Raw genomic sequence first — 25388 nt, 5'->3', positions numbered from 1 at the left:
TTGGAAGGAACGTGTTGCGTAGAGAGTAGAGGATTCTCTCTGTTGTTCGTCGGTTTTGCGGGTTCTCGGTATCTCGAAGGTCTTTCTCGTTGTAGAGATTAACTATCTGGATCTTGTTGCCCCTCTTGTCTGAAATAACAAAGGAAAGTATGTCGCTGTCGTCTAATAAAATAGGAGAGATATTGACGTTGAGTCTTGTGCTAATATATAGCATTGTCCTTGGCCGGATCGTGGAATCTGTAGTCGTTGGGAATAGCTGGTTGTACTCCCGGTGTGCGATAGATCTTGTCTCTTTGTAGCCTGTTATCGGGTCTTCTATAGTCCACGGTTCCTGGACTAGTAGAAGGTCGGCTTTCTGCTTAACCGCGACGTCTAAGGTAGACTCTGTAGCCTCGATAGATCGGTTAAGATTGACGTGGAAAATCCGTAGAGAGTGTTCTAACATGTAGAACGTTCTAGGGGCCTCCCTTTCTGTTGTATACGATCCTTCGCCTTCTCGACTCTTAGGCTGTCCGCGCCTACGTATAGACGGTTTTGAATAGCCCTTTTTGCCTCCTCCTCGGTGGCAAAACCTACTAGAACTGTCGCCCCAGTAAGAGTCCTTCTTCTCTCTTCGTTTGTTAGCCAAATCGGGGTGCCTGCGAGTTTAAGACCTCTATTAAAGGTCTCAATTTCTCGTTGAATGTCCTGTAGGCCCGTTGGCGTGTTGAAGTTCGCGGTCGAGACGCCGTGGACTACGACCTTGTGCCAGAGAGAGTCCTCTATTACCCGTGCCTCGCCTACGATATCGGTAACCTTAGTAAGGCTATCGATCGTTCGTTGGCGGGCTTTCTCTGTTGCAAAGTTTAGGACAATGTTACCCCGAAATGATTTCTTTATCGCAAGGACAGCTAGCTCTTGGTCTTCGCCTTTAAGAGCGTCGTTGATTTTGTCTCGGGTTGCGATCTGGTCGAGTTCCTTCTCTTTATCCTTTGGTACAAGGATAAGAGGCATCGGTTCTGCTTGTTCTTTCGGCTTGCTAGCCCTCCGGGAGACGGTCGTCCACTGTTGTTGTTGTTGTTGTTGTTGTTGTTGTTGTTGTGTTGTCTTTGTTGTCGAGGAGGTAGAGGTAGAGGTAGCGGATCCGCTGTCTCCCTTAACAACGTCTGCGAAAGTAGGCTTCTTCGCCTGTGCTGCTAGTTTCTTTGTTGTCATTTCTAGGTTCGAGACTTGCTTTGCGAGGATTTGGGACGTTGTCCTAAAGTCTGTACGCTCGGTAAAGTGCCGAAAGACTTCGAGAAGGTCGAGAACCCGGGTTTGTTCTCCTGGAAACCCGACTAGATCCCCCGCCGCTTCGACTAGTAGCTGTCGGGCTTGTAGGATCTTCTCGTTCGCGGGCGTGTAAGAGAGTGTTTGTTTCTTTCCGAGAGAAGGGCTGCGAGTCGGGGAGATACTGAATTCGAAGGGGTTTTGCCTTTTCCTAGGTATGAAAGGAATGCCGGTTCTTTTCAGTAGTTCCTCCGGCAACGGCAGGGTTTTGAGAGACTCAAACGTAACTTCCTCGTCCCCTCTAGCCGTAGCTTTTGGAGTCTGAGGGGCTGAGCTTGCGTCTGTCATTTCCGTCTCGGTAGACATTGTCTTGTTGTTGTTGTTTGTTGTTTGAAAAGAGGCTCAGCAGTCTTACGCCGAGAGGGCTGCTTGTTCGTCTCTATTTCCAATCGCGTTCGGGTCCTAGCCTACTTGCGACACTAGGGCACTCTTCTCCCTACTATACAAGAGTATAGGAGAAGGTATACTTCAAAGAGGAGAGAAGAGATATATAAATATACCTCTGCTTCTAGGAAGTACTCTGGCCTGCAGCAACGTGCGTCTTTGTAGCAGGCTTTAGAGGCGTTCTGCGGGTAGCTGTAGCAGGTTCGGGACAACCTTTGTCTCTAGGGAAAGGTAGGCCTATACTCTATACAGAGTATCTAGCTATACAGCTAGTACCACTACTCTAATCCCTAGAGGTGCAAATTCGTCCTTACTAAGCCACACTGCTCCTTTAGCTTCCTCTCTCGGCGGCGTAGGACAACAGGTAACTCTAGTGTAGAGAGAACTGAGTGTATGTGTATGTTTGTGTATCCTGGGAACACTGCTCTTGTTTGGCCTTTGGCTCTTTCAAAATTCGACCAAATCAGGCGTTTGATAGCTAGAATAAAAGCTCTCGTCGAGGGCTTTCAAACGGGCTACACGGCGTCCGAATCGGCGGCGTATTGGTTGTATTGTGGTGTGTTGAAGTGTTGTGTTGTTGTGTTGTGGTACAGGTTGTGAACCTTCCTTGTGCAATGCCCTAAACAGGGAATATTCCGAGTGTGGGGGAGGTGAGGTCGAAATAAGGTTTCGGAGGTGGGGGCCAAATCCCGGAGTTTAGCAAAATTTGCACCCCAAAGGGGGCAACAAGGTGAATCTTTGAACTCCAGTAGCGGCGTGGGTTTTAAGGGCAGCGGGGTGAACGCGGGTTCGTTGGAACGGCCTTGATAAGGGCTTTCGAATGGTGCGTGTTTGGTGATGAACGGGTCAATATTGGGTGTGCAATGGAAGTGCGGATGTCGATGGAAATTGCTCTTAAATTTATGCCTTAATACCTACATTCCTACCTAAGAAGGATTCCCTCCCTAGAATTATACTATTTTATTTGTTACAAAACTAAGAAGCATAACACTTAGAACACTTATTTTATTCTTATTTATATAAAGGAAAGGAGGCAACTACATACCTCTACAAAAGCATCTAAGAAACTATAAGAAAAACACCTAGCTAAAGGAAAACTTTTCTATAAAAACCTAAAAGCATTAGAGCATACCCTAGAACCTATAGCCTACCCCCCTAAAACTACTACTAAAAGACTAAGCTAATTCCCCTAGAATCTTAACTTAAAGCCTAAGAGAATATTAGTTTCTATTAGGGAAGAAGGGATTTTAAGGAGAACATACATAGGATGCTATACTACTAACTACTACTTTATCTCTACCTTGTTAGAGCTTAATATTTAGCTAAGAGGAGTCTAGTTATAATATAACATAAATCCCTAAGGATTAGGAGTTGTTAGACTAGGGTAGTTTTCTACTAAGAAGGCCTACTCCCTTAGGTTATATAGCTCCTCTATTACTATATTAATAAGGTCTGTAGTAAGGAGATCCTTATTAAGCTTAGCTATAAACCTATTAAAGCAAGCTATAAAAGAGAAGGGACCCTAAGCCCTAACATTTACTCTATTATAGTGTCTATTTATCTCTCCTCTAATAAGTTAATGCATAGTCTAATATGCTATAGAACTATCTTTATAGATTTATAGGAGATCTCTACTACTAATAGCTCTTACTTTATCGATAACTTGCTAGAAGGTTTTCCTAGGGATAGAGAAAGCTACTCTTCTTCTAGAAGCTATAGCTAGTAATGTAGATTATATTATTAATAGCTATAAGGGATAGATAATAGATTAGCTAATAAATTAGCTAAATAGATAAGAGGTGTAGATTATAAAGTAGAGGAATAAAAAAGCTAGAAGAAGATGCTTTTTAACAAGCTAAAACCGAGTATTAGCTACGTAGTAGGTAAATACCTGCTATATTTAGGTAACAGATAGCTCGTAATAATGCAGCTGCTAATAGGGGAGTATTATAGATTATTAGACTAACTATTAGTAAAGTGCATGTAACTAGTACTAAGGCATTCCTACACACAGATAGCTAAAGTAAGAATCTTATACTTAAGATTCTCTCTGCATAACAATATATACCTGCTAATTAGAGGTCTTCTTCCACTCAGCTTAAGTCCAATTACAACAAACCGCACCCCACGATATGAAATGAAGGCTCTGACTACTGTCGGAATGTGACATATCAGTGAGTTAGACTGATGCTCTGTGAAGAGCAATGATGGTGGCCGTAGTAAGGTCGCACAAGCAATGCTGAGAGGAGGTGTGGGGCTTGCCAGTTGGTCAGTAAGGAGATCCGTCGGCACGCTCTCCGTGTGTCCCTTAACGTACAGACTCACTGATTACCATGCAAACCCTGGCCCAAGCCAACTGTAAGCACATGCGAAGCACAGCACAGGTATTTAAATCGCACGTGTATCAATTGCTGAGCGATTGAGCCAAGTCAACCGTCTCAGAGGCTGCAATGAGCATAGATAGATGGCTCGACAACACGATATTATGCTGTAAGGAGCTTCTGATAGGTCCAAGCGGTCTTCAGCCGCACCTCATCAATCTGCCGCAGATGGCTATGGTTGAATTTGAGCTAGAAGGTACGAAGCAGCTTGCAAGATGATGAGAATTGGAAGACCACATGGAACCGCTCTCCTCGCACTACATCATTCTCACCTTCCGCCTTTATTCATGAGGTAACTAGCGCCACTTCTCCGCCGTCCTCAGCTCATCCCAGCCTTCACGATACAGGTGTCTCTCAAGCTCGTACCCACTTCCCACTATCGTTCTTCACCCATAACCCGTTTGCCAAGCAGTCGTCACATGGCGTCTTCTTCGAGGTAGTGCCTATACTGTAGTTTGGCTTGGGCGCGCCACAGTTTGCTCGATTGGAACAAGGCAAGAGTATACCCAGCGTTTCGATCTCATAACCGCAAACCATCTTGGTACGTGTGATAAGTTGCTGGCACATTGTTGATTCGGTATGGTTGTCTGTTTCTCGGGAATGTGTTGTTCGGAAAGGCAAAATCAAAGAGGATGAGGCTCGTACGAATTAGCCAAATAGTACTGCAACGAACGAAATGGCCTTACTCCTGCTAGGTGCGTTCCCTGACCTGGATTTTGTGCCTTGACTTTCGCTAGACTAAGTTCGTCTGGAAGTACTAGCAAGAAAGACGAGGCTCAATCGCTTCTTTCTACGGTGAACAGTGAGCTGCCAGCTCTGCGCGTCAGCCAGCGCTGCTGAGAATAGCGGAAGCATCCTCAACAGGTCGAAAACTGCTGGGGCGGTGACAGCGCCATATCGAGCCATTTCAGCGGGTCAACCAGTACTCAGCGAAGGAGGACTCGGCACGTAACTATACAGGCAAAAATGCTGGCTTGTTTCATCGCCGCACATGCATGATTCAAGGTGGGGAAGACGGCCCGGTTGAATGTTCCGGCCTATGCGGGGTCGGAGGTGTGTAGGACAGATGCAAATCAACACGCCACATGAATGTCAGCACAGCGAGAATAATTCTTGGAGTTCAATCATCCTACAGTGCGCTACACTCCTCTTTGAAGGTGCTCCGATCACCGTCAGGATGTGTAGCCGTATGTAGAACGATTCGGGCGTACGGTCTTCACTCCTCACTCCCAACGTCTCATGCTTAATTCCTCCCCCATCCTTCTTCCGTTCTCCTTTCCTCCTTCCTCGTTCCTGATCCCTCATTACATGATCTAGCTGTAGTAGGCTGCTCGCTGCATAGGTGTGAAGACAAATGTGACTGCTTTCGACACTCGGCAAAGACGTAACCCACCAAGGAGCCCCAGAGGCTACTGGATTCATTATGTTCCCTCGAAAATACTGGTAGGCCTTTTGATCTTCAATGGTAACTTCGATGGCGTGCTAAGGGGGAAAAAGATGGCTCAGTCCAACAACATCGATCCCGACTTTCGTTTCTTTCCCGCCGATCAGAATCATCACGCCCCGACCTATTGCATCTGGCTGCTGCCTCAAACAGCCCTGCCTGTATATCCGTTCTCCTGCTCAAAGGAGGCGCCAACCCATCAGTACGCAATGCAGATGGCAAGTCGGCATTCGACATCGCAGGCGATCGAGCGACACGAGACGCCTTCCGATCCGCACGAGCACAGCTCGGCGAAGCTCAGTAGCCATGGGACGCAGAAGGCCTTTCATGATCGGACATAGCTTCTAACTGGCCTAATTGGCCCAACTGAAGCTTGATGTGCTCGCGGTGAGCGCTGGTGACGCTGGACGGAATTCCTTCGAGCACTGCATCGATCTGCTGGTCCATTGTGCCCAGGGAACGGCACTGATCACCTGAAACGACCAGTTCATTGTAGTAGGTTTTACGTCGATCCACTGCGCTGTGCGGATACGAATGTATCGTGATTCTTTTGAGAGCTGAGGCAAGCCCAACGATACTAAGCGAGATATCCTTATACGTTGAGCGCGAAGGCCAGAACCCCAGCTGCGAAAGTTGTAGCACAAGAGAACCGAAGGACAACGCATCGCATTGCTCGCCGTTCTTTCTCTTGCAGACTGCATGTTTGGCAGAAGAGCTGCTTATGCGATCAGCGTATTGATAAGGAATTGCGAGCAGACGATCCAGTGTCACAGCTCGGACATCAAGGACACTTTCTAGCACGTTTGTTAGCACAGGTGCGACGAAATAACACAATGTACGAACCAACAAGACCTGGTGGTAGGTGCTGTGAAGATGCCGTCGTTCCGCCCACGACACAGTTTCCTTCGTCGTCGATTGTTGCATTCAAGGTTATCCTAGCGGAAAGCTGTTCGAATTCTTCCTCCATTCCGAAATCCCATGCGATCCACGAGAACTCTTCGTAGCCAGGACCTTGTAACAGCTTGTGAAGGTTGAAGGTCCATCGTTGTATCCAGGGGATAATGAGCGGCGTGGCTTGGTACTTGTCGGTCAAGATAGATAAGGCTAGTAGCTGCCGATACTCGAGCTTGTTTGGTATCTTTTTGAAGCGCAGGTGCGCGATATTGAGAAGAATCTCAAGTGCTGCAGCATCATCATCCCCAAAGTCGATCTCTGGAAGACCGTTTCCAGCCTCACGACCAAGTATGCCATGATATTTCATCATATCAGCCCATGGTTTGCACGCCAGAGTGAACACGCGAGACGCCACAGTGAATCTCTGCCGGCCACTATTTCTGTTAACAAGGAGAACAAGGTCACCTTGTAGATCAAACACGACTCCCTCAGCTGTACATGGTTGGCACGCCATGCTTTTGCCGTGGCTGTAGTTTATGAGAGCACAAAGGAGCGCGCGAGATGCCTACGCATTTAAAAACTGATTCTGCCACGACCCCGCACTCGGGGAGAAAGTGCAGTGATCATAATGGTCCTGTACGACATTGTAACATAAGGGCGTCAAAGCAATACGCATGGCAAGGAGCAGATACTCCACTGTAATAACATGCCAAATGGGAACCGGGCGTTGTCTGCCATCGACCATGTTGGCCTTCGGCCCGGCGGCCAGATAGGAGTAAGCCGCATTTATGCAGCTGACTGCATGTTTCGCTGTCCGTGCATTTACATGGTCCACGGAATCAGGTGAGTAGCAACCCGATGACAGAGAGTGTTCCAACACCAAAAAGAGCCCTGAGGGTTCTCGTCGACATGTGCTCGTGTCCGCTTTCGAGGGAGGGCTTCCTGATCTCAAGGAGTGATCCCGTAGTCCGGCATAAGGCGCATGATGTGTCTTTCCTACAGGCACGACCTCTTCGAGACTGCTTATACTGTACGCTCAGATCGGCGCGGTCCGCAGTCTTCTAGAAGTGTCTACAAAACAGAGTCGGCTCATCAACCACTGCTCTTCTAAAACTGCTCTTGTCTAGATATTGCAGAGTTTGGATAAAACGAGCCACTTTCTCCGACAAGGCGTGCCTCCTGGCGTGCTGCGCCGCGCTGTGCTCTCACAGATCATGACAGTGGTGGCGATTGTAATGAGCGTGGAGCTCCTTGTGCTTGTCCATGTCAAGATCTCCAACTGGGAGTTATGGAAGTTTTACTATACCTTTTTGTGTGGAAATTCTGTTGCATCCCAAGGTGGTGAGCGCAGCATCCATATTCCAAAAAGAAGCTCCATGGAAATGGATCACAGAACACGAAGATTGGCGCTTTCAAGGAAAACGATGTAGAATACATAGAGTATTTGCAATGGGCTAGCGATATTTGCGTTTTGGTACCTTGCCGCTTGAGTGGCAACATATCCAGTACAGGCTTCAGCAGGTGAAGGTGTCAACCAGTGGGATGCGTTATGGTAGCGCTGGCGTCTTCGGCTTCGGCAGTCTGCACTGGTGGAGGGTTCACGTCCGATATGGAGATGAGTTCGATTGCGGGAGCGAGCTTTTGCATTCCCCGCCAATTCTGTGGTGAAGCCGCTTGCAATGCCTAATCGAAATGCCATCCCGAAAACACGACCACAGCAGACTTCGCAACCGGCCGAAGGCGTGAGGTTCTTCACGCAAGAGCAGCGTGACAGGATGCACCCGGTCGTCGGCGACTTCAACGACCAGTCGTACTTTATGGCCACCTGGTACGCGTACTTTTCGTGCGGAAGTGTAGCCCATCGCTGGATCAGCGTATCGCGACATCAAGCATTTTTGTGCCAGTGGATGTAGCACGTCGAAGATCTTCTGCGGACATCTTCCAGCGCTCCATGGGCAGGTCAAGACCGAAAACGGCTCTGTATAGATCTGACTCTTCTTCGAAGACCTGCAGCAACCTTGAGCAGTGTGCATCAAAGTTGAAGACACTCGAGACAACCGGCGGCAGATCCATCATGTTGATGACAGTAAGTAAGGCGTGACTGCACACGGCCGAAGCAGTAGTGGTGTCTCGACCTTCGATGTTCAGAATTCCTGCGACACAGCTATGCCAATGTGGTCGACGTTATACAGTGCTGCGGTCGTAACACTGCAAGTTGGAGGCAGGACAAGTAGATTGGAAATAATCATAGCTTTGAATTAATGTTGGGTAGTCGGCCTCTTCTGCCGCTTCGTAGCAGCATCGAGATTAATAGCGAGCTCGTCAGCAGAGGTATCGGATTCAGAGGACTCTCTCGCCATGGTGGATGAGCCTATGTTTTCGCTTGTCCTGCTGAAGGACCTCGTGTCTGTCGACATTCTCTGCGCAGCTGCATTTGCACTAGCGATCAGGCGATCTCTTTCTTGCTGTGTCCAATCTCGGGCATTGCGATATGCTAAGGCACCATTGCGGAAGGTGTCTGGCGCGTGAGTCATTGCGTATGCTCCCAGCTGCGTCATGTAGTACTGCGGCTCGCCTGCAGGTGCCACAGATGGTCGTGGATGTGTGGCGTACATTTGCAAGGTACCAGTCCCTGGATGGTACGTAGAAGTTACGGTATATGCGTTGCCATCGTATATTAGAGTGGGTTGGCCATAATTTTGAAGCTGGAGCATGCCGCGGGCTCCTATAGCGCCATTATACATAGCTTGATTCTGTGTAACGTCTGGCCTCCCCGATGCACTTTTGCCCTCTAGAAAGAAGTTCGGGGCTGCCGGAAGGCTCGAACGACTAGATAGGACGATATAATTGGCGAGGTCGCGGCGTACGCGGCGATTAATCTGGGCTAGCTTAGCACTATAGTAGATGTCGGGCTTAGGAGTAGACAGGTTAGGATCGAACTTCTTTAGACGGGTAAAAGGTATGTCTGTAGCGGATTCTAACTACTTGTCCTTCGATCCGGCGATTGTAGGGATTATATCTGCTATAGCCTTAGCCTCTGTTTTCGCTTAACGATTATCGCGCTTAAACTGCGAAAAAGCGTTTGCGGAAAATTGGGACGGCGAGAGGGAGCCTCGCGTTTAGCTAAGTGCACGCTAAATAGCCTCGATGTTCTAAGGCTCCCGTTAAGAGTCGTTATTTAGCCCTTCGTATCTATCTAGATACACGCCTTAATTAATTAGCTTCTGCTCGAACTCGCTACTATATAGCGTCGTAGTCCTGGTTTTGCCTGAAGCACTACTCTTCGACGAACGTAACGGTAGACCTCTTTTGCGGCTTTGCGAGCTATATTAACTTATAGTGTAGACCTCTATAGCGGGGCTAGAGTACTACTTCCGGTTAGCATATGCTCGATATGCAACTGTTCTAGGCATAGACTCACCCCTCGGAGTGCACTTAAGTCGGGACTACTACTGCTCGCTAGCTGATGTAGGCGACGATAATCCGATCTTAGCAATCGTTCTCGTGTTCTGCCAGCTCTTAGTTGCTCTATAACCAGTGTAAATACGTCCGGCTTGTACCTCCGATCGAACTCTTTAAGCGCTCGTCGCGTTAGACGCACTTTGGACAGTGTATCCTAGAAGCATGGAGGGTAGTGATGTGCTTTTTTCGTCTTGCGCCTCTTCGCAATAGGACTATAATCGTTCTCGACCTACGCGCTCGGGCACTTACGTTTTCGTTTTCGCTGGAGGGCGGACGTAGGAGAAGGCATAGGCAGGTGGAAAGTGCGCTGGTGCGAAGCGCAGACATATCTGGGCTGCAGAAGAGATGCGATACCAGTCGCTTGCCAATGTCTACGGCTCGTGCCCCGTCGATTGTCGATTCGTCCACGTTGCACAGAAGCCAAAGCCACCAAACCAGCTGCGGCTGCCTGGCAGCTTATGCAGGGTCGGCGGGGCGTCCCGCCAGGCGGCGGCTGGCTGCCCAGCAACCGTTGGTTGACTTCAAATCCCACCCATCTCTTCGAACATATCGAACTGCTTTACGTCGAAGATGCGTGACTTTGTTGCAAAGATCCACAGGAGGAGAGTAGCTTCGAAGTACTCGTTAATCTGTAAGCTTGGCGAGGGCGGCTTCGGGGCTGTCTATCTTAGTATAGATACGGCACTTTCGTACGTAAACAGGGACTACTAACTTTTATAGGACAGGACTTCGAGACTGGACAAGAGGTTGCGCTGAAATTAGAACATCGACTGTAGGAGCCCTCTATGCTTATAGAGGAGGCAGAGAGATATACTGCGTTCTAAGGCCTATCTAGGTTTCTACAAATGTATTAGTACAGTTAGCAAGACGACTATAAGGTTATAGTCTTCGAACTTCTCGGACTAAATCTCGAGGACCTGTTTGCCTTCTACGGCAGAAAGCTTTCGCTTAAGACTATTATTATAATTATAGATCAACTAATCCCTAGACTAGAGGCTCTATATCTAAGCGGTCTTCTCTATCGCGACATAAAACCAGAGAATTGCCTGCTTAGGACTAGCCCGCGTAGCAACATCGTATACATAACAGACTTCGGGCTCTTTCGTAAATACGAGACGAATCCTGACGAGAGTAGAAGAGATTATATTAGCTATGCTCGGCTTGTCGGAACCGCGAGGTATACAAGCATTCGGGCGCACTAGGGTGGCCGTAAGAAATCACCTCTATGTTAAGCGACAGTCTACTAATGTTACACATAGCACAAACCCCCGTAGACGATCTCGAGGCTTTAGGGTACATTATAATCTACTTTCTCTGTAGTTACCTGCCCTAGTAAGGATTAAAAGCATATAACAGGAGTAAGAAGGAGCGACTAATTATAGAGAAGAAGAGAGCCTTACTAATAGAGGAATTATGTATAGGACTGCCCCGAGAGTTTGCGGAGTACTTTAGGTGCATTAGGTTAGTGCAACTAAGGCAGCGGCCGCAATATGCGAAGCTGCGCGCACTCTTCCGCACTCTTGCTTAGCAAAGGGGCATAGAGTTCGACAATGTCTTTAATTAGACAGTGCGCTTGTACTTGCAGGGGAACATACAGTAGATGTGGTCCTCTAGATCGTGCTACGACAGACAAAGCTACGCCCACTCGTGTGGTGTCGCTGATTTTCAACACTTGACTATGTTTGCACGATCCAGATATTTCATTCCAGCTTTGGTCGATAGCGCGGTCGAAGTGACACTCAATACTGCGCGGATTGATCGCTCGCAAGTGTTCAGTGGTTATGAGGTTTCTGATTGGTACAGTCAGGATCCACTCGATGAGCGAAGCGCGGCGGAAATTGCCGCCCCTGATGGCAAAGGCCACAGCCCCTCCTTGACAATCATACGGGAGCAATTCGACACTAAATCATCCATTATAACCTAGTAGTGCTTGACTCGTATGCTTGGGCCAAAGTGCCAGGGTTCGGAGCGTGCAGCTCCACCTTGGCCTGTTTCGTCCCTTGCCATGATGCTGTCGTTCAAAGAGAAAGGATTGGAGCCCCTGCATGACGTCATATCACGTGAATCGAGCACAAAATTGTGGTGCCAGCGGTGCGCTGCGTCGGGCACCGATTGTCAATATGTGAGACAGCTATTCACCACCTTGCGAGCCAAACGTGATATACCCTCCTGTGTGTAGGCGAAGTGCCATCAATCTTCACCCACTTGTGGAGTAAGAGTCCCCTCCGTTGCCCTGGAAGTAAGTCTGGCCACGACCCCTACCGACATTTTGCGTGGACTCTTGCTCATACTAGTCGCAGCTCCCTCGAGATTGATCATTCAAAGTCTTGCTCTCCTTCCTTACGAGAACAACTGTCTAGCGGAAACAAATCATGGCGGTTGGGATGTCAGCCAGCGATAATAGAGCAACTGCTTATCCTCTCAATTCAGGTAGGCGACGAAGCTCTCGCAGGCACGGCGGAAATCAACATCACCCATCGCTTCGCTCCAGACAACACAAAGAGCCGTACAGTGTACTTCAAGGGTGTGTTCCTTTCGATATATCACGAGGAAAGAGACGAGTATAAGACACACAAAGATCACGTGAGCCCTACGGTTACGTACGAGCCATACGAAGTCCCGGCTGGATACACTGTGTACGTAAGAGGTGCATGTGTATACTTTCAAATTTAGGAGGACATGGCAAGCTGGAGCCCATATTTACTGCAAAGATGATACCCGTCATTATACCCGCACCAAAAGGTGAACGAAACGTCTTGCTTGTTGTCCTTCGGAAACAATGTCGTCAAGCAGCCGGTTGTTTCGAGCTCACTTTCATTCCGTTCCCATTTCCACAGTTTGCTGTTCTGCACAGCTGTTCTAAATGGCTCTGGTAAGCCTGACACCGTGCTAGCCGGCGCATTTGTACAAATGTGCTTCATTTCTACATTTGATCAGCAGCGGCCACTGGGAAGAACAAACGATATTGACCTCTGATCTCTGTACCTGGCGGAATCGCTTCACCTATCTATTGATTAGCCCAAGTTGGAGGTCAAGCATAGATGACTTGCCAAGCTGGTAAGATTCGTTGTGGACCAAATCTGTACCAAGTGACGGAGAACTTCGTGGCTGCAGGCCTGGCTGGTTAACTTGATCAAGTAATCTTTCGTGCCTGTGTTCTATGCAAATACGCTTCCTGGGATGCTCTAGAGCGACGACCGTTGACGAGTCGTCAATCGCTGAAAATCAGTCAGCTCTGTAACAGAAAGTCGACATGCTTGAGAAGGCCGCTATACCTCCGACCTCTAACGATTCATGTTCGCTATCGTCTCTGCCATGTCTGTCTGCCTCGAACGCACGTTTGCGAGGCTGGCTTTTCAGATGTACAAGTTCTGGGCCTGTTAGCTGTCAGTACTATGTACTTCAACTTGGCAAGATGCACGAACTGCTTGGATCAGGTATTTTATGCTCGTTGGCTAGTTCTTCGAGAGTGGGCGTCTCGAGCAGACGCCGTATGCTCCTCACGTATTCCAGTAAGCTTATGCGACCATGCTTCCCAAGGTCAATGATTTTCTTCCTCCCAAAGCTTGCAGCACAAAGAAGTGTCACGCTTGGCCCACAGTGGTAGAGGATATCGTAAAGAAACTCCTGATAAGGCCTCGATTGCACGTTTGTCCTAGAGGTAAGAAGAATATCCACTGCATCGTTGGCGTGCTTCATTGCTTTGCTGTCCAAGCGTTCCCTTACATCCAGCTCTCTCGCGGTGTTGTGTAGGCGCTTACAGCACTTGCCGACTTCACCAGGGATGGTTGATAGTCTTTCGGGCTGTCTCTTCATCAATTCACCTTCGATGGATGCGGCGGCTTCGTGTATCTGCCGGAGAAAGCTCTGGAGGTCAACTATCGATGCTCCGTCATAGTCATCGGTCCACCGGAACGCGTGTCCACTCTCGGTGTGAAGAGTAATGTAAGTGGATGCCATGGGAGGGCATTGACGCATGGGAAAAAGCGGCTATGAAGATGGAGAAGGATACAAAAGCAGCAGTAGAAGTTATACTAGAGTGGTAAAAGGAAAGCGCGACCGGAAACCCCAGAGATAAGCAGGAAACCTGGGAATTCCTGGGAACTTGAGGCAAACCTCGGCTAGAGTAAACTAGCGGGGTAGGCATATGCTTGTCACGGCATACTCCGTCCCGCCTTTTCTTTCGTGCGGCACAACAACAAATATCAACAAGGTAATTGGAGACAATTCTTCAAACAAAGATCGTGATGACGGATCATGAGCAGGTCAATGGTCTGCTCTCTGCAGCGAAACATCTAAGGTGGGGTCCGCGAAGTGACAAGATCAGTGGTTGCCCTAACAACCGGTTGTGCTTATTGTCTGCAACACGCTTTGGCAAGGGCCACCCTCTGTCCTCTTTGCTAATCTCCAGTGCTGCGCTCCGCGCATTGTCTCTTCCGACCACATCCTCTATCTATTTCATAATCGATAGTACTGCCACTACGTCGACTGTCACGATTGCCAAGAATTAAATCCATCATGCGCGCGTCGATCCGACGCCATGGCACCGACAGAGCGCAGACTGCAACGCCTGCCCCTGATGGCAGAACATCACCATCCGGAACCGTCCTTTTATCGAAGCCCAGGTCCACGAAAAGGAAAAGAGCTCCGGAGCTAGATAGTGCTATGGAGGAAACAAATATCAGAGTTGTGGTCCGATGTCGAGGGCGCAATGAACGTGAAGTTCGCGAGAACAGCGGAGTCGTTGTCTTGACGGAGGGAGTGAAAGGGACCAAAGTTCAGCTCTCTATGGCAACCGGTGCGCTCAGCAGCAAGACCTATCAATTCGATAAAGTTTTCTCGCCTGCTGCAGACCAAGGCATGGTATTCGAAGAAGTGGTCAAGCCAGTACTGGATGAGGTATGCGACCGCACAATGGTGCGAACCGGACCGGTTGCTAATGTGAGGGTATTAGGTACTCTCCGGTTTCAACTGCACGATTTTTGCGTATGGCCAAACTGGGACAGGCAAGACTTACACCATGACTGGCGACATGACAGAGGTTGTTCCCGCTCCGGAGGCAGCTGGCATTATCCCACGCGTCTTCCATTCTTTGTTTGAGCGGCTTGGGGAAGAAAGTGCAGAAGCGTGCGAATACAGCGTTAAGTGTTCCTTTGTTGAGCTATACAATGAGGAACTGCGCGACTTGCTGGCAACAGATGACAATGTCAAGCTCAAGATCTTCGATGAGGCGAACAGGAACGGCCGAACAACTACGCTAGTTCAAGGGATGGAGGAGAGACACATCAAAAATGCCTCGAAAGGTATACAGTTGCTGAGAGCAGGAAGCCACAAGCGCCAGGTGGCTGCAACACAGTGTAACGATCTTTCTTCGCGGTCGCATACTGTTTTCACTATCACGGTGTACGTGAAGCAGGCTTCCGATACAGGGCATGAATTGGTTTCTGCTGGCAAGCTAAACCTGGTCGATTTGGCAGGCTCAGAGAACATTCAGCGGTCTGGAGCGGAAAACAAACGAGCAGCAGAGGCTGGCTTGATCAACAAGTCCTTGCTAACGCTGGGCCGTGTCATTAATGCACTCGTGGAAAAGAGCAGTCACATTCCCTACCGCGAGTCGAAGCTCACACGACTGTTACAAGACTCACTCGGAGGACGGACCAAGACATGCATCATCGCTACACTATCTCCTGCAAAGAGCAACGTCGACGAGACGATCAGCACGCTCGATTACGCTTTCCGCGCGAAGAACATCCGCAATAAACCACAGGTCAGTCAAGTGGTCAGCAAGAAGATTCTCCTTGCAGAATTCACAACCGAAATCGAAAGGCTCAAGTCTGAGCTCATTGCCACGCGCCAACGTAACGGTGTGCATCTGACACCTGAGACGTACGAACAGATCACAACTGAATCCGAGAGTCGTCGCATTTTAGTCGATGAGCAAAGTGATAAGATTGTGACTATGGAGAGCAATCTCCGTAATAAGGTGCAGGAACTGTTCGTCCTTGGTACGAGTTTCAACAGTTTGAAGAAGGACAACGAGCGAACCAGAGAATCGCTCGCGGATGCCAAGACGGTTCTTGAACAGACGGAGATTGTGCTTGCGCACACCAGACAGAATCTTGGGGAAGAGAGTCAGTTGCGGAAGGCCCACCAGCAAAGCGAGGAACGACTAGCCGGTATTGGAGAGGCATTGATTGAGACGCTCAACACCACAAATGATCACACCAATCGACTGCACTCCAAATTGCGTAGGCGCTCAGACTTGCAATCAATCAATCGGGAAAAGTGGAAAGTGTCGCAGGCCCATATCGCGGAGACTACACTCGGAGTGTGTGGCCAGATCGGGACCTTGCGTGACCAACAGGAGAAATTAATAGGCTCGCTCACGAATCGCGTACGGTGCTTCGTCGAAACGGAACTTCATAAGCTACGAGCGTCTCAAGTTTTCGTGCAAACTGAGGAAGTAGCATTCAAAAACTCCGAGTCTGACATGAACGCGCAGACTTGCAGAGTTAGAGAAGACATGAACCACGTCCTGGATGATATCGGGACCCTGCAGAAAGATGTGAAACAGAGGGTCAGACTAAGTTTGAACGACTTGTCGACAGCAGCGCAGCACATGATCAATGGTCTTGTGGCCGGTTTGGACTCCTTTCGCGATCAGATCGAGCACTCTTACAACTCGTTAGAGCAAGAGTCAATTGGTGTCTTTGACGACCTTGTTAACAAAATGAATGAGCAACAAGCCGAGGTCGACAAATTGCGCCAGCAGGTTGCACTGGCGAATGCAAAATATTTGGATTCCAGGAAAGCATTTCACCAGCAGCTTGAGTATGAATTGGAGAATGAGAAGAAAACCGCTGCCTCTGAGCGTGCGGCGCTGCTGGGCAAAATCACGCAAATTGTCAACGAATCTGTCGCCGCCCAGGAGATACGGATGGACCAGTACGTTGGGAATGCTAACAAGCGTATCAAAGCATCCGAGGACCAGTATCACTGCGCTCAGTCGTGCTATGGAAGTGGGATGGACGCTTGGAACAGAGATGCTCGCATCACCATCGATTCCGCTATCGGAGTAAAGGAAAAGGTCGCAAACAAAATTCGTAGCGACTGGACAACTGCGCAGGCTCAAGTTGGAAAACTTGCCCGAGACACGACCGCTATACGCGCAGAGACTACACGCATTGTGAACGACCAAATGCAGCAAATAGAGCACCAGACAAATGGGCTGGATCAAATCTTGTCGCGGGTTCGGGTGCAGCATAACGAGCGTGAAGTCGCGCAAGCTGCGGCGATCGGCCAGCTAGCAAGCAAGGTCCAGGACAGTTACCTAAGCATTGGGCAGCATCTCGAGAATTCATGTGAGCGGCTCAAAGTACTGGACGATGATGTGCGCGAGGGCGCTGGAGCCCTCTCAGAGACATTACCTGTCCTGGACAAAGGGGGGGACCTCTGTCAAGCGCTCGGTCTCCTTCGCGACCATATCCAGTCATCACAGATCTGCGAGTACATCGTAACCGGTGATACGCCAGAGAGATTGCGGTACAGCTTCCCAGCGGTGCTGCCTCGCACTGAAGCACATACGACGCTACTGAATCGCATGCGCAGTCTGGCTGCCCTTCCTTCAGAGGGTCCCTTCCAGCAAGCCTCATTCATCCAGTCCGGCGAATGAACAGACGAGCGTGACTGCTGTTTTCGCCGACACCGACCTTTTGATCAGAAGTCTCATGTAGAATGTGTCGCAGCGGGACGCAGCATCGGGAAGGCGGAGGGACGATCTGCGTTTCTCTCGCACAGATCGGAAGCAAGTTACTACAAGCCAAAGTGCAAGCACAACGGTCGGGGTCCTGGCGGAGGAATGGGAGACCGCTACGATGAAGTGGACTGGACGCGAGCAACCACTGACAGTAGCAAATAGAAGTATGTAAATCAACGGAAATGCTAGAGTAACGAGTGTTTACAAAGCCAAACCAGAGAACTTTGATATCGCGTTTGACATAGCGAAACTTGCCAGACTGTGGACTTCCATGAGTGCTCGCAACCCCGACTGGAATAATGCCTCCACCGAGAAGTTTCGAAACTTTAAACCTTGCATCAAGGAGTCCCGTATCAACCGCAAGTGCTATTTCAACTTGCCACCACAAGCGCAATCAGTGACACCTGAGAAGTATGGTCCACCACCGCATTTGTCCTAAGTGGAAAGAGGTATTAGAGAGATCCATGTGATAGTCTCAATGAAAGAAGACCTTCTTACACAGTACTTTCCCCCACTGCTGTTTGGCACATGATCGACAGTTGCAGCAGCATTCTTCATCGTGATGGTGGAAGCAGTGTGATCTCCAACCATTTTTTCAAGTTATTTCTGAGCTTTCGGTGTATGGTGTCCGGCAAGGTTGGTCTGGAAGGTGTGAAAGAGGAGAGCAGTTCCCTCAGGTACTGCTCCAGACATCTTATACGCAGCTTACAGTGCGCCAGGCAAGGCTCGCCGTGCATTGTTAGGCACTCATGACCACAATCAAGCTGCTCCTAGCATTGTGGAAGGCATGGAGACCAATCACATTGTGCTCTGCACAGCATCCGGCATGCACGTGTATACGAGCACATCGCGTTGCATTTGATTGCGTTGAAGGGTCAGCTTCGTTACGTAGCCGAGCACCTCCACGAAGCAATCATTGTGGTACAGAACTCGGCCTTTTGAACGACGGTGAGTGGTCAATTAGCGCGGAGCCATTCCTATTACCTCGACGCTATCTCTTTGCACTGTCAACATCGTCACTGACTTCAAGGTCGCCACGATATTCTGACTGATGATGCTGCAACATCATGTTTAGGGTGACGAATAGATAGCAGCAGCTTCGAGGCCAAGTGGAGCACAGCATGATCGGGCCAGCAAGAATGCAAGCTGATATCTGCAGAAGTTGTTGCAATGCAGTCCGACGCATGTAGAGATGATGAATGCAAGGAGTGCAGCCAAGGCGGAAGAGCGAGTCTGTCACTGACTAGGCGATGCGTTTGCTTGTACTACTATACCTCCTGCATGCACGTAGCGGGGTGGAAAGCTGTAAGGTAGCCAAAGGTCTAGAGTACCGCAGTCCTCGTTTCATGGTCGGCGTGGGTCGCACAGCAGGACAAAAAGTCTAGTGGCGCTTGCCCCTGTGAGCTTTATCGGAAGTGCAGAGGAGATCATATCTGTATTGTGGCGTCCGGATGCTTGAGCAGATACTGTCATCCTGCTCCGATGCTCGGCTGCCAAACGAAGCAGACCTTTACCGCGTTCAAATGATGTGGAAGTCTTCCTTGCACATCTCTTTGTGCTAGGCTCTGATGGTTCTGCCTATGGATCGAGCCAATTCTTGTGGGTCGTCTCTTAGCATTTCGAGGTCGCGTGGTCGCAACTCGCCACTGGTTTCTCGCAGTGCGTCGAAATTGAACATCACGGTAGATGTGATAAGATCGGTGAACTTGTGGAATTAACTCGATGCGCCACTGGATGACCATGCCTGCCAGCTTTTGAGAGACTCCTTGAAGCCATCTTGCCCAAGGGCCTCCTCCATTCGAATCCTCCATTCCTGACGGGCTTCTTTGGACCCCCCTGGTATCTCAAAGTCCATGCCTCCAGCCAAAATGAATTTCGTCCGTATCCAGCTCGCTGGAACGAACCCGGCGCACTCCCAATCGATGACACCAATCGACACACCTGTGGGCCCGGTTCGTATTAGGATGTTGTTAGGGCCTAGGTCGCAATGATAGAAAGTCAAGGCGGAGCAGTCCATCCCACGGTCAATTGAGCGCTGCTTCATGATTTCAGGATCGAAGTTCCACTCTTTTCCAGATCTCGTACCCAAAAAGTACTCCGCGAGGTGTGAGCCATCGATTCCAGCAATCCGTGCGCTGGAGCCCATCAGCGCCGCAAGATCCTTACAGAGTTTGGTGACTTTCGCGACACAATCGTCACGAGCTATCACACCCATGCTTGGCCAGGCTCGGTCTAGAGTGATACCCGGTACCTCAGTTATGATGAGGTAGTATCTCCCATCCCATTCCCCATGGTAGATGACGCGAGGCACTTCAATGGGGCACCTCCGTTGCTGGAGTGCCTGCAATGTTATATGCTCACGAGTTATGAGGGGAGTTGCTGGAATCATAACTTTCAGATATGCCGTCCCAACCTTCCACACTGCATGAACATCGCCGGCATGATGAACTAGTGGTACCGTATCTTCATCTCTAGGAGTCTTGAAGCCTGGCTCATGATCATCTGAAAGCTGTATGATGCATTAGCCGTGAAGATACGAATGAGAATCACGCTCAGAATATACCTCGTTGATCTTGAAGAAGTTTCCGCTGCCATCACTCCAACACGGGACATCTGGATCCGTAGCATTGTGGCGCGACAATATCATTCTACCGCCTAGAACCCACGACGTATCATTCAGTTGTTGAAGGGCATCTCTTACTGCCGATCGATCTGCCATGTTCTTGGGAGTGCTATGTGATTGTGAGGAGGAGGAAGAATGTTTCAAAGCCAAAACAAACAGACGAGCAAGTGACCCGACCGAAAGCGTCTTAGCGTGCTGCAGCAACGTATGCACATATTCAAGCGGTCAAAAGGGTCGGGACGCCAAGACTTTTTGATTTAACTCCAACTTCCTCTAACATGCGATTTAATAAATCTTCTACCAACTATAGCACTACAACTACTACTATTACTACACTCGCGAGTGCATTAATCGAAAGAACTCATTAAGAGCTTTAATTCTAGCTATCAAACACCGAAATCCGCTAACGCGTTCCGGCGTAATCGCGGTTACCAGTTTCTCTTAATACGCCTGACGAGACAAGACGAGAATTTAATAGAATTATGTCTTCTCGACCGCTGGATCCCCCCAGACATCGTTTAACTGCTCTTAAACGATAATAGAGGCTCTCGCACCGCAATCTACATACGCATCAAACGATTTAACCTTACTAGCACCGCCCGCCCTTGTGTTAATAGCCGGCTACGTATTATCGAGCTACAACATAGGGACTTTATTCTCGACTGTCTTATAGAACGCTCGTAGTTGTAATATAAGGAGTTGCAAGAGCTGGTTTACGAGCGGTTTACGCTCTGGGTAAATATAAGGACTATTGCTCGCTGCCTTGCAGATAAGGACTTTATATATAAACTGCTTGCACGCAGTGCTGCTTAGCGAGACGACATTGTAAGGGCTATGTTCTAAGTACAGATATAAGAGCTGGAGGCTATTTAGCTAGTATACGTTAATAAGACATATGCTAGTAATAAACTAGCGCTAAGGAGAAGGGGCTGGGCTCTAAAAGGATAGCCGGCGAGGGACATTAAACACCTACACTACTCGGAGCGATTTAGCGTCCTGCCGGCATATACAATAGATAGCTATCTTCCGGAGCTATTAATTAAGCAAGGCAGTGTAAAGACTAAGGACTTCCTGTTGTAGCTGTAGACTACAGTAATGCTACGAATAACTCCATTCCCTAGCCCTCGCTTAGTCCTTATTATGGATAACTGTGCAACACACGAGCGTATAAGGATCTAGCAGATGTGCTATAAGCATAGCGTAAGGCTGCTGTTCCTTCTACCTTATTCACTAGACTACAACCCTATTAAGAAGACGTTTAAGCTGATAAAGCACTAGATACGAAGGCATGCATATCTTATGCCGACCTATGGCGAGGATAACTAGAGCTAGCAGTTTATGGACTTTATAGCTATAGCTTGTAAGCATTAGGACTATCGAGTTGACTATATAGCGTTGTTTAAAGCCTATTATATATTGCAGTAGCCCTCGAAGGCTATATCTTAGCCCCTAACGAGCCGATTCCTATTATCGTAGGCTTAATCGAAAGCCCTTATCTTGCTCTTAGAGCCCTTTGTGCTCGCTTATTTTTCACGAGCCTCCGTCGTCGCGATATTAGTGCTTAAAGAGTCGTTGGTAGTTGTAAGAATTTGCTAAGCATATGAACTTTGAGGCTGAAACCCTAAATCCGTTACCTCCGCGGGGAAGCGGGAGTACCCGCTCTTAGCTAGATTCCACACCGCGCAGCCACGCACACCTTAAATGCTCTAAACACAACACTTATCGCATAGCGCGCGCTCTATGCTGTTAAACAAAAAAACAATTAGCGAATTTAGTTGTGTTGTTATAGTGCAACAATTAATGCAAGTTAGTTATGTCGAAATTCGCGGAATTTAAGGTTCTTAGGGTTCTTAAATCCGGCTCGGATTTCTTACCCCTCGATCTGCGAACATTAGGGATGTACATATCTTTACCGTTACGCGGTCGATTCTCTCCGTTTCTTTTTTGACGGCGCCCGCGCTTATAGATCTCGGTGACAGCGTGCCTCTGTTTGGACGCTTAAGGAGTGCGGCTGCGTAGTCGTAGTAGAAAGTATTGGATCTAGTGCTAAGCAGAATTATACGCTAAAACTTAGGGTCCTCGCACTAGCGCCTTACTAGCGGCGGCGAACTTATTTCGACTTTGCACCTACACCTTGCATTAAAGCTATCGCGTAATTATTATAGTAACTACATAGAGCTGTAGCTTATTATCGTCGGTAAAGTATAAAAAAAGAATAGTGTTAATTGCTAGTATAGTTGTAGAGTTATCGCGTACGCAAGAATCTACAGACTAGTAAGTATAACTTCAGCTTGTGCAAGCTCGAATTCGAAAACTCTAAATAACTATGCGCATCGCCGACGACGATAACATTACAACCTAACAGTTAATCGACATAAAAACTAAATGAGCGCCGAGCGAATAAATTAGGCTACAACACATTGCAATATTAAAGCGATCGGAGTAGTGGTTGTTAAGAGCTAGCTCCGGAGGAAACGCACTAACCCTAACAGAATTCGAACAACGACTCTACTACAAACGCCGCTAACTCTACTACTTCTACTGCCTTGTGTATTTATAGATCTACCTCTAGCATAGCCTCTAACAAGTAGACATACTTTAAGATGTTCTCCTTGCTCTGTAGCTGTCTCCGGATACTAGTCTCTTTTACATTAATAGCTAACACCGAGTCCGGCTCTTCCTTAAGCATAGTAATGTACTAGAAGTTAGCAGCAAGGTAACCGCTAATTGTCTTTAGCCGCTCGGCTATAACCGGCTGCCTCTTACTAAGCTATTAACAGTACTTCTTAACGTTAACTGGATTATCTATAGCCTGTTTTATAGTAGCGGCTAGTAGACTACTACGTTGTGAAGTATCTACGGTAGCTACCGGCAAGGTAGGCTGTTAAGGCTACATTTGCGGCATCTGCATTAGCTAGTAAGGTAGTAGAGCATAATGCGGTTGTTGTTGCTGTATTAGCGGCTCTGTTGCTACCTTCTTCTTGCCCCTTGTAGCGTCCTTATTCTGCTAAAGGACTTGCTCTATAATGTGCGTTAGCATAGTATGCTATGTTGCAGTATTAGCTTTAATGTAGTAGCTCTAGTCTTAAAGGTTCTTCGTAAGGAGGCTATAGTGCATACTACGCTATACGAAGCAGGCTATCTACGCAGTCGTCTTGCTAGAGCCGGTGCTATAGAATCTATCTGTGCACTTGTAGAGGTTAATAAGCTTGCGGAACTAGCTCTTAGTCTGTTTATATAACTCCTTGCTCTTGTCGTTGGCGGACTTGCGGCCCTTTAGCACTAGCGTGTCTTAAGAGTCTAGTTCGACTAGCATAAGGTTGTCGGAGTCTATAGCAGTAGTACTAGCGTTCGTAGACGGTAGAAGGTTGTGCTAACGCTCTGTGATATCTAGCTTAATTAAAGGATAGCCCTTAAGGTATGCAATATAGGGAGTTAGCTGCTCTATATAACTAAGGACTATAGTGTCTTTAGGCTACTCTACGGTGAGGTTAACCTTGTCGCCGTGCTTGCGTGCCGTTAACACGCCATCTCGTCTAACAAGCCGCTTCCTTAGGCCCTGTTTATTCGTGTAGTCTACTACCTTTAACCTCGCTAAGTTCAGCAAGCCTTGCAACTGCATGCGTTTACCGGTGTATACGGCATTAAGCAGGTTGATCTCCTAATTATTAAACATAATGTAGTAGAAAACGAGGATCTTGTATCGCTTAGGGCTATTAGTCCTGCGGCGTTTAGTAGCAGAGCTAGAAGTTGTTACGGCTACCGGTGTTAAGGATTAGTAAGTCGGCTAAGACGACTCGTCCTAAGTCGGCTAATTAGCTGCTTCCTTAGACGGCTCCTAGTCCACGCTATAGTCGTCGGACGGCACTAAAAACACGACGAGGTTAGTCAGCTATATTAATAGATAGATCGTAGAACTTACTATTAATATCAGACGATAGTAGTGGTAGTTTTGGAGCCCTCTTCGGCGCCGGCTTAGTAGCTGGTTTAGGCCCTTTATTAGCGGCGACCTCTGCAGCCCTCGCAACGGCTAGTTTAGTAGCTTTATTAGCTGCTTGGGCCTTCCTCTTGTTAGCATTTACAGTAGTACGAGACGTGCCCTTAGGTGCCGTCTAAGGTGCTGTTTTAGGTGGCATTTAGGCTGCTGTGCCGCCTGTTCGAGGCACTGCTGTATCGCTGCTAATGTAGCTAGGAGGAAGTTCAAAGGTTACTAACTTCGAGGCTCTCGTTCGTTTAGCCGGCGTTGTTGTTACCTCTACTACGCCCTTAGCCGACAACGACAATGCTCTTGCACGTCTTCTTGTAAGCATATAGCTAGTGTTGTTGTCGTTGCCGTTACGCTATATAGCCTCCTTAGTAGGATCCCTATTGCTTAGGGTAATAACCTAAGTCTCTGTTAGCAATGCCGGCTCTAGCTCTAGTATATCCGAGCTTAGTAGTAGTTGTATCTGAAACTGCGAGTATGCGTCTTCCGGAGGGCTTAGGGGACGGTCAGAAGATGCTATATCGCGTATATCGTCGCTCGTGTACGTAGAGTCGTGTATAGAGGGTGTTAGCGAGTCTTAGGAGTCTTAGTAGAAGAATGTCGGCTAGGTCTCCTTATATAAGAGGCTGGAAAGTTCGAGGAGCGATTGCGCGCCGAGTCTTAATAGTAACGACAGTATTAATAGCTCAAAATAACGAGAATGCACAGGAGGTAAAGATAGTAACTCAATGTTGTCGCTGTTCATAGTGTTTTAAGGGTGTAGGGCAGGTGTGTAATATCAGTCTACCCGGTGTTAGAGAACTTGAAGTTAAATCAAAAAGTCTTGGCGTCCCGACCCTTTTGACTCTTAGAATAGGCGCCGGACGAAGAACCTGGTAACTTCAACCACTTCATTTCTATTCTGATTCATGCAAAGCATCAAGGAGGCAGGATGAGAGACTTTCGCGTAACAGGCGGCTTGGGAATTGCTTTCGAACTGAATCGCGCGCGGCAACAACGGAAATGACTGGTCTTATGTCTCTCTCTCCCTCAGGTTCGGACCCATGTCTCCCCTCTATACCCCCTAGATAAGACGTGATCAGCAGGTTCAGACTATCTTGTCATAGCAGACATACCATCGCGTGCCTTCTCTCTAACCGCTACTTCTTAGG

General features: G+C 48.3%; 6 protein-coding genes across 6 annotated transcripts; 3 read left to right on the top strand and 3 right to left on the bottom strand.

The window, feature by feature from the left end:
- Positions 1 to 7237: 7237 nt before the first annotated feature.
- Positions 7238 to 8645, top strand: MYCGRDRAFT_97599 (uncharacterized protein; the record flags this gene model as incomplete). The annotated part of the gene is made up of 5 exons (XM_003847410.1): positions 7238 to 7254; positions 7414 to 7441; positions 7539 to 7752; positions 8438 to 8497; positions 8560 to 8645. 5 exons carry the CDS (start codon positions 7238 to 7240, stop codon positions 8643 to 8645), a joined length of 405 nt encoding a protein of 134 aa, XP_003847458.1.
- A 24-nt stretch (positions 8646 to 8669) lies between these two features.
- On the bottom strand, positions 8670 to 9347 carry MYCGRDRAFT_51600 (uncharacterized protein; the record flags this gene model as incomplete). Its single annotated transcript, XM_003847384.1, has 1 exon — positions 8670 to 9347. A coding segment is annotated over one exon (678 nt), but the record flags the coding sequence as incomplete, so codon positions are not given.
- A 2959-nt stretch (positions 9348 to 12306) lies between these two features.
- Positions 12307 to 12546, top strand: MYCGRDRAFT_51621 (uncharacterized protein; the record flags this gene model as incomplete). The annotated part of the gene is made up of 1 exon (XM_003847411.1): positions 12307 to 12546. A coding segment is annotated over one exon (240 nt), but the record flags the coding sequence as incomplete, so codon positions are not given.
- Positions 12547 to 13275: 729 nt separating this feature from the next.
- On the bottom strand, positions 13276 to 13833 carry MYCGRDRAFT_51599 (uncharacterized protein; the record flags this gene model as incomplete). The annotated part of the gene is made up of 1 exon (XM_003847383.1): positions 13276 to 13833. The coding sequence occupies one exon, from the start codon at positions 13831 to 13833 to the stop codon at positions 13276 to 13278; it is 558 nt and encodes a 185-aa protein (XP_003847431.1).
- A 558-nt stretch (positions 13834 to 14391) lies between these two features.
- Positions 14392 to 17545, top strand: MYCGRDRAFT_51580 (uncharacterized protein; the record flags this gene model as incomplete). The annotated part of the gene is made up of 2 exons (XM_003847412.1): positions 14392 to 14772; positions 14828 to 17545. The coding sequence occupies 2 exons, from the start codon at positions 14392 to 14394 to the stop codon at positions 17543 to 17545; spliced, it is 3099 nt and encodes a 1032-aa protein (XP_003847460.1).
- A 1813-nt stretch (positions 17546 to 19358) lies between these two features.
- On the bottom strand, positions 19359 to 20330 carry MYCGRDRAFT_16974 (uncharacterized protein; the record flags this gene model as incomplete). The annotated part of the gene is made up of 2 exons (XM_003847382.1): positions 19359 to 20131; positions 20180 to 20330. Coding segments are annotated over 2 exons (924 nt in total), but the record flags the coding sequence as incomplete, so codon positions are not given.
- Between the last annotated feature and the right edge of the window lie 5058 nt (positions 20331 to 25388).

This window comes from Zymoseptoria tritici, chromosome 14, assembly GCF_000219625.1.
Source record: "Zymoseptoria tritici IPO323 chromosome 14, whole genome shotgun sequence".
NCBI lineage: Eukaryota > Fungi > Ascomycota > Dothideomycetes > Mycosphaerellales > Mycosphaerellaceae > Zymoseptoria > Zymoseptoria tritici.
Note: the sequence above shows the minus strand (reverse complement) of the source record. Positions and strands in the feature narration are given on the sequence as shown.